This window comes from Diorhabda sublineata, chromosome Y (assembly GCF_026230105.1).
Source record: "Diorhabda sublineata isolate icDioSubl1.1 chromosome Y, icDioSubl1.1, whole genome shotgun sequence".
Lineage (NCBI taxonomy): Eukaryota > Metazoa > Arthropoda > Insecta > Coleoptera > Chrysomelidae > Diorhabda > Diorhabda sublineata.
In genome coordinates, this window is record NC_079486.1 from 1175996 (window position 1) to 1185223 (window position 9228).

Consider the following 9228-nt stretch of genomic DNA (forward strand, 5'->3'; position numbering starts at 1 on the left):
TTTGCTCTATTTACCTGTTATACCACAATGTGAAATAACCAATACCACCGTCATCGCTTTAGACCAAGACGGTCAGCCTGTAAACTTTCGTGGAGAACTAAGTACGTTGGTGTTGGAGCTTAGAGGGCGCGAAGCAAATGGGACTAATAATAAATCATAAAAGATAGTCTACAGAGCATTCAACTTCATTAGATAAGCTACCATCAAAGCTGAAGCAACTCACGTTCGCAAACAAATTGGTTCTGCAATCGTTGGGTTTTAAATTGAAAAATGACAACAATGTATGGAAAACGTCAACGCCAAAACGACAACATGCCTCCAATGTTTGATATCTACCGTAAGCCGATGTTTGACGATTCAATTCGAAAGGCTGAATACAGAACCTATGCTCCATTTATAAAGTCATTCAATTGCAGTGACATTGTGGAGTTTAGCATTAATCAGGTTGATTCTTTCTTTGCAAGGAGCGAAACTTTGTTGTGCATTAAAGGTTCGCTTGAAATACACGGAGCTGGTGACGTAAAATTAGCAAATAATGTTGGAGCCTTTCTATTCGATTCATGTACGTACAGTGAAAGTGCCAGGGAAATGGAAACAGTTCGGGATCCTGGAATAGTGAGTGCCGTACGTGCTATGACTTGTTATAACCAAGAAGATTCCAATCATATGGCTATAGCCGGCTGGAATTACCCGAAAGATCCTATTCTGAATGTTAGCGACAAGTCCTTCAACCTTCAAATACCTCTCAAACATATTTTCAGCATTTTCAACGATTATTCAATGATTACATGTGGGCGTCAAACAATACGACTAGTTCGGGCACGAAATGATAATGATTGCTTATATATTACTGAAAAGAATGTCTCTGGAACGCTCTCCACTACAACAGCTAAAATAAACATTACAAGCGTTGAGCTAAAAGTTAAACATATCTTTCCTAATGACGACATAAAATTAAATCTCATGAAATCCATTCAAAAAGATCAACCTATAGTTATTCCATTTAGGAAGTGGGAGTTACACGAATTACCCTCAATTACTAAAGGAGCAAGACATGAAGTTTGGGCTGTCAAGACATCCACTTCAGTTGAAAGACCTCGTTTTGTTATTGTTTTCTTTCAAACCGACAAACGTAACTTGAGTACAGCTGACCCGACTTTATTTGACAATGCCGACGTACAAAGTATAAGACTGTCACTTGATGGTGATTATTGGCCTATTTTAACTATACTGAATTCTATCCCAACTACGCAAACTCCACACAGAAGCGCCCCCTGCTGGATTATTCTTCTTGCAGGAAACGAGCATTGTTTGTTATCGATTGTTCAAAACAGGATCATCATCATCATAATTCACGATTGTGTAATGGAATACTTCCCCCTCACCGAAATTGTTAAAAGCTTGAACTAGATGTTGTGAGTTAGTGTTCGAGCAGACGTCAACATGAGAGTAGCTTTTGTAGACATTCAAGGTTTTGTCGTAGACGGTCTTTTCGTTGCCAAAGAGCTCACCATAGAAATTGGCTTCAAAAGTTCACATTACATATTTTTACCACCGCAACCGTTTTCTACATTAAGTAACGAGGACAAAAAGACCACATCATACTTGGAAAGAAATGTGCACGGCATTCGATACTCTTCAGGAGATGTAGAATATTCTAAAGTAAATGAAATATTAGAAAGCAAGTTATTGTATACCGCAGACTACATTTACGTTCGAGGACAACAAAAAGTCGACTTATTTTTCCACATATTATTGACGTTTGCAAATTTGATGGTACACCCTGTGAAACTGGAAACTTTGCTCAAGATCCAAACCCCTGTCACGCATCTGGACAATTTTCATGTACTGAAAGAAATGTACAACGTCTCCGTCACTGGTTTTTAAATACTGTATTACCATTATAAATAAAGTTTTTTTTAAAATATGGGTTTTATTGAAACACTCTGTATATTCATCAACTTTTATATTACATGAAGATTGGAATTTTCGTTTTACAATTTTCAAAATAATTTTTAAAATTAAAACAAATACAGCCACTAATATTACACATAACATAGCAAAAACAGAATTAATTTCATTTTTTATATCCCCTTCTGTTTTGTTGAACATGGTGTAGGTTGAATACGTCTTAACGGATAAGTAGTTTGCGGCAGTCTACGGGTCAACTGATGGACCTCTTCAGGCCACCCCCAGTGAAGACTGCTCCACGTCACTTTCTTATCAAATAAACTAAGATTCTGCATTTGTTTCATAACCTCACTTTTATCTCCATAGAAAGCAATATCTTTCTTTAATTCACCAATGCTATTAATAAACTCTTCAATTCGACGTCTGTACTCTTCTGAAGACATATTACGAAAGAGGACATTCTCATACGTAGACACGTTTGATGATCGTTTGACGCAACACTTGACGTTTGACTTAACGACGTAACGATGTGACGTTTGACGCAACGACAAGAGAGATACATTTCATGAATATTGTTTTTACTGCTATTACATAAAGATATATTGGAAACTAACAAAAACACACAAGAATTTAAAAAATAATTTTATTATAAGAAAACGACAATATTCTACATTTATGAGAGAGAGATACATTTCATGAATATTGTTTTTACTGCTATTACATAAAGATATATTGGAAACTAACAAAAACACACAAGAATTTAAAAAATAATTTTATTATAAGAAAACGACAATATTCTACATTTATGAGAGAGAGATACATTTCATGAATATTGTTTTTACTGCTATTACATAAAGATATACTGGAAACTAACAAAAACACACAAGAAGTTTAAAAATAATTTTATTATAAGAAAACGGCAATATTCTACATTTATGAGAGAGAGATACATTCCATGAATATTGTTTTTACTGCTTTTTTTCTTAAATAAAAGCTCACATTATCGCTGAAACTCTTTATTACTCTCGTGACTGTCATAGTATAACACTTATACATGAAGGATGACATCACAATGACCAGTGGAAAGAAAAAAAAAATAAAAATACATTTCTAATAAAGCCCTGTTGGGCACAGACTTATGTCTAACACTAACAACGCTCATATAAATCACCTAAAACGCATACTAAAAAACTATAATAAAACAGATATTTTTTGATGTGGCATTATGAACCGCCACCGTTCATAATACCGCAAAAACACAGGAATAATTTTATAATAAGAAAACGACAATATTCTACATTTATGAGAGAGAGAGAGAGAGAGAGAGATACATTCCATGAATATTGTTTTTACTGCATAGCGGCCTCAAAAGTATCAATGTCACTATCTTTATCAGAATCATCAAAACGATTATTTCTAGGCATCATGGTGGTTCACACATAGCCCACCCGTATAAATTATTGACGTCCAGGTAGAGTAGGTACTTTGAGGGTTTTATAGAATCATATTCAGGCATGTACTTATTGTTAGCATTCGATAATCTACTGCTACAAACCGAAATTCTTCCTCGAATTGCTTTCTCGATAAACATGATCATGTCTACGTCATGCAATAACTCTAATTTACATCCTACATATTTCAACATACAGTCCCAAGTATATCCAGGCATTGTATAGTACCATGCAGGGTCTAAACCATAAGTAATTGAACATTTTCTTCGAAATTGTTCGAAAACATCTGATAAAAGTAAAACATCGGTCTTTAATTACAGATCAGAATACTGACCCAAATTTTCAATATCAAATAATTTCCACACTGCATCAGCATGAGAATACTTCTCAATACTGATGTTTTTATCCTCCAATTTATTATAAAATGCCTCTATTGGTGGTAGTTCACAAGTATTTAATTTTTCCCAACTATCTATAAAATCGTAACAGAAAACCCCTTTTTTGGCTATTAATTTAAATTGTTCGACACTTAAATTACTAAATTCTCTTTTGGAAATTTTTAAATCATTATCATTCAATGTAGCAGCCAATTCTTCCAAGGAAGCACCCAAAAAACTCAGTGAATCTATGAATCGAAATTTTATATTTGTATCTGAATCGTTAAGTGTAAATGAAATGTATTTTTCTTTATTTATGGGGAGTAAACTGATGTTTCCTCTTTTACTTAATTCCGAAATGATGAAATGGCTATCGTAGTTACTTAAGTTATGGAAAACTGTAGGTACAACAAACAGTTTTTTGAAATTTAAATTGCATGCTTGATGTGCAAAATTTCTAAACTTCCCCGTAAAATGATCGTGATCTCTAACAATGATATCTGTAGAGGAAAAACCCTTTTCACATATGTGACACATTGTTGCCACACGTAAATCTGGTTTTTCTTCCACAGCTAAATTCGATAATTCATTTGCAAACCAATCCATGCAATCTCTACCTCTGTAGCTCTTGAAAAAAGTCTTCGTTGTAGCTACATTTTACATAGTAACCAGCACTATATGCTATATGTTTTTAATATTTATTTGTCTTATTATGAAGCTGTGTTTTATCTGTAAATTGTTCTAGCATGCACTCAAAATCGGCATAAACTACAAAAGGCGTAGTTTGTTTATATATATAATTTCTAAAACTAACAGAATCATATTTTGGAAAAGACATTTTATAATTATTTAATTCAGAGCATAATTTCAAGTGGACATTCAATTTACTTTCACTGCTGAAATAATTTATGCAGCGATTGCAAATAAATTTTTTATATGTAGTTTTACTTAACTGACTATTAATTAAACGTGACAAATCTTTGATCCAGCAGTAGTGATATATGATTTCTGAATTGTCAATATCTATAGGAGGTGCTTCATAATCGTTTAGCTTTGGAAAATATGTATTTTGAATTAATAAAAGATTTACATGTTTCTCGTGTATTGATTTAGCAAGTCTTACTGGATATACTTTGTAAAATGGTTTTTTATTATTTATTTCAATTAAATCCAAGGCATAGACATTGACAGAAATGTTATTAGATTTTTCAAACTTTGAAATTTGATGCAGGGGCATCGGAGCTTGCAAGTCTTGTGTATTCAAGACTGTGCTATAATATGGATATGAGGAAGTGAGTTCTTTATTATTTTTGGCTGGGTACAAAGCACTAACAATTGACCAATAAAAACATGTTGGTCAGAATTTTTAATGTTTATGCACCCTCGCTTTTTTTGAATAGGTTCTGGAAGTTTAATATAAGATGAGCCGTTTCCAATTTCAAATTTATTGATATTTACTTCTAAAGAAATAATTTCACTTAATGCAAAACCAGAGTCCCTCTCTTGAAATTCTGATAATTTAAAATTAATTTTATCTTTGACGTTCTCGAAAAACCATCGTTCTATATCGGTCGATACATCGATAATAGAATTTTTAGTCATAAAATAATGGAAACTAGAAATTTCATTTTCACCAGATTTTTTAATGAACTCTCCACAAAAACAAACATAAACTTTAACAACAGAATATTTTTTCCTAAAAATTTCCCTTATTTTATTTTTAAAAATTATTTACTATAAGTCCGGTTTTAATTCTTCTTGTAAATGCAGAAGCTACATTTTCCCATTTAACTCTATTTTTCAGCCCCATACCTATATTCCTATTTGAAATAAGTTGTTTAAAATGTTTGAAATGTCCTATGTATGTTTGTAATTTCCTAATTGTACCTACATGCAGTCCTCCTTTTTAATTGTCAAATTACATACTTTAATTTGTTTTTTCAATCGATTCAACCAAATTTCCACATCTCTATCCGTTATCTTATCAAACAATATTTTTCTGACATTTTTAATGACTTGCAGTAAATTTTCAGATTTTTTTACAATATTCATGGTACTCACCTCTCTCTCTCTCTCTCTCTCTCTGTGTGTGTGTATGTGTCTTAGGCACGTCTATAGTTCCTCAATTTCAAATGACGCTAGCCGTTGATTTTTTCCAACATCCACTAATCCCTTGAATATAATTCCGTATTTTTCCTTTTCAAATTCTTCAATGACTGGTTTGTAGACACTTGTGACTCTTTGCGGTAAAAACACTACTTCTTCATCTAAATCCAATAAAACTGATTCTCCGAATTTGGAATTGACTATTTTTGCCTTCTTTTTAGCCCTCAGAGTATTCAAAGGTAGATCTTGTATTTTTGTTATTGGTTTTCTCTCTGTAATTAGAGACGTTGCGTTAATTTTTTTTAAATCCATCTGAAAAGAGAGAGAGCGCGTAACCCACAAGAAAAAAAAATACTTACATTTTTTGTTAATGCATAATTTTTTAACAGATACTAGTATTTGTTCTTCAGAGCTGGTTTTTCTCTTGCTGGCAGTGGAAGAGACTGACTCCAACACAATGCAACATCTTATACTCATGGCACTATCTCCATACGATTGTGATAGAATGTTCTAGAAAAAATATTTTTTTATTTGCGGCAATTTTGTAATTTTGTAATTTCCTGTAAATGTGGTCCATATGATTTCCGAGTATTCTAATAAATTTTCACTATTTCCTGTACATGTGGTCCATTTGGTTTAGAAATATTCTTATCAATTTCCCGCGTTATCAAAAAATTTCTTATTAATAGGTAAAAGTTATCTTAAGATTGGCGTTCGGGAATTTCCAAAAAAAAAAAATTTAATAAGAGTTTATTTCAAAATATACAACATTATTGATAAAAAGAAATTATTTTTGTTAATAAAATTTTGAGATGATTTAAAAGGTCTCCATTTGGACATGGAATATCGAACACGTTCCAATTAAAGGGTCCGCTGCAACAAGTTTTTTGGTAACTCATTATATTTGTAGTATGTGGTGTTTTTGAAAAAGTACATGTGTCCGTCAATGTACTGGAATGCTCCTGTAACATCTGTGGGTAGTCCAGGGAAAATATCTTTTATTTGTCCTCTATTCCGAACAGTTTTCAAGTTCTTGTCAAATTGCCATGATTGCTTTGAAACATTGTGTTTATTTGAGAATTCTTAGGTATAATTAAATTATTTTCCTCAAGTATTTGTAGAGCGGGAAAATCTGCTACATAGTATTTACGGTCATTGACTGCTATTAAATTATCTGAAGAACTTTGAAAAATCTAAATTATGGGACCCACTTCTTCAGGTAAATAATCATCGAGTATTTCTGGTTGCGAGGGAATAAGTTTCGAGTTCAAATCAATTTTCAATAGGGAATTTTCATTAATAATATATAAATGGTAATTTTCAAATTCACCAGCCATGGCAATGAACATATACTCCGGTGTTATGTCGCATAAATTTTTATCCGGTTCATTTGGTTGATGTGCAAGTGTCTTTGTAGTCGGTGGCAGCGCTGATGTAGGTTTGAAAGGATTATTTACATATGTATTGATTGGTCCATAAAGAGCTTCAAGGGCCATTTTATCATCCTCATCCAATTTAGGAGCAATGTTGAATTGATATCATGGATACATTATTGCTGTCTCAATATCACTGTGAGCAATTCCTAAAATATGCCCAATTTCATGAATTAATACCATAAGTAGGCTAGTCTGATCTTCTGAACTTGATCCATCCAAACTTAAAACCCACTTCTCATCAGCATCAATATGAAGCTCTATACAACTGTTGCCTTTTGGGAAATAAGCATGTGCCAACACCTTTCCAGGACCATCAAATGTACTGGAGCACTCACCTCTACCTTGGCAATTTACTCGAAAATAGTGCTTTCCCCGTACACCTGTAATAGATATATCGGGAGCATAAGGCCGTATTTTGTGTATTAATTCAAATTTAAACTTTGAACTATTACTCCACACTTCAAAAGCCTTTTTGGTTACTTTAAGATATTCTGGAGTTGCCTGAGGGAAATACCATTTCAAATCAAATTTTGACCATTTTGATTTAACTCTAAAAGAATGATCATCGTCGGAAGCTGCTTCACTCACGTTACATCTTGGTCTATTTAGAAGTTGAATTGTATTTTCATCTAGTTCTCCCGTTGCAGGGATATTATATCTTTCTTGAAAACTCAACAAATAATCCTCAAGTTTAGTCAAATCATTTTCATTTTCGTACCCGAACCGGTGTAAATACTTCATAGCATACTGTTGGTCGACAACGCATAGTACTGAACATAGTACTGCAGCTAATATAATGATTAACATGATCTTCACTCTTCTGCTATCCTCAAAAAACTAATTTCCAATCACATTAATAACGGAATATATAATTTTTAAAAAACCCAAAGACTTTTAACCGACCTGGTATATCATCGCAACGAATCTGTCTCGATTACGTGCGTGATACCTTACATTGACAAAAATCTCTTTTTATTTATACGTTATACTTTTATGTTACAAGATTAGCGAATAATAATGGTATATATATAATTTTTTTAAAACCCAAAAACTTTCAACCGACCTGGTATATCATCGCAACGAATCTGTCTCGATTACGTGCGTGATACCTTACATTGACAAAAATCTCTTTTTATTTATACATTATACTTTTATGTTACAAGATTAGCGAATAATAATGGTATATATAATTTTTTAAAACCCAAAGACTTTTAACCGACCTGGTATATCAGCGCTCCCGCTGTTATCATCGCATCGGATATATAACTTTACGCATGCGCAAAAACGAAGTCTCTCTCTCTTACACATTGTCTCGCTGCTCTCTCTCTAACACACGGTCAGACATACGTTGTTCATCTACTGAGAAAAAATCGATATTTATTAGAGTAGTCTGGAATACAGTTCTCACTCACCTCATCAACATTACTGGGGCTAGGCATGTAGGCCACAGCTTGGGTTTTGTTCTGTTTACACTCGTCAACTATGGCACATTGACAAATGATCTCATCCATTTCAGAAGGAGCTGTTATTATACCGATACTCAATCGGTTCATCCTATACATGCCTCTACGGTTTGTTATAGTTTGAATGACACTGCCCCGCTGGTATACTTTCGAAAGCAAATATGCTTAATATGGATCCAGCTTGAAAAAGTATGTGGGACACTCCCATCGGGTTTCGGAATAACCACCACAGGGGAGCCCAAGTCGATAGTGACAACTGTTAATATTTACAAACAATATAGTTCTGTGGTCAAACCTGAAAAATGTGTTTCATATACAAAAAAGAAGAAGAGAGCTGTTAAGTTACATTTTGTATTAGATTTAATAAATGAAAATATTGTCAGGATTGAATACTTATGTACTACCGAGCAACTAGCGGATGTATTCACTAAAGCCTTAACAAATGAAAAGTTTACTAAATTTGTAAAAATGTTAAATTTGTTGT

At 33.1% G+C, this 9228-nt stretch overlaps 1 protein-coding gene across 1 annotated transcript; it reads left to right on the plus strand.

Moving 5' to 3' along the window:
• Nucleotides 1-270: 270 nt before the first annotated feature.
• LOC130451985 (uncharacterized) lies at nucleotides 271-1410 on the plus strand. Its single transcript, XM_056791344.1, has one exon. The coding sequence runs from the start codon at nucleotides 271-273 to the stop codon at nucleotides 1408-1410; it is 1140 nt and encodes a 379-aa protein (XP_056647322.1).
• Nucleotides 1411-9228: the final 7818 nt, after the last annotated feature.

Coding starts and splice junctions, on each gene's coding strand:
- LOC130451985 (XM_056791344.1), top strand. CDS start 271: ATGACAACAATGTATGGAAAACGTCAACGCCAAAACGACAACATGCCT.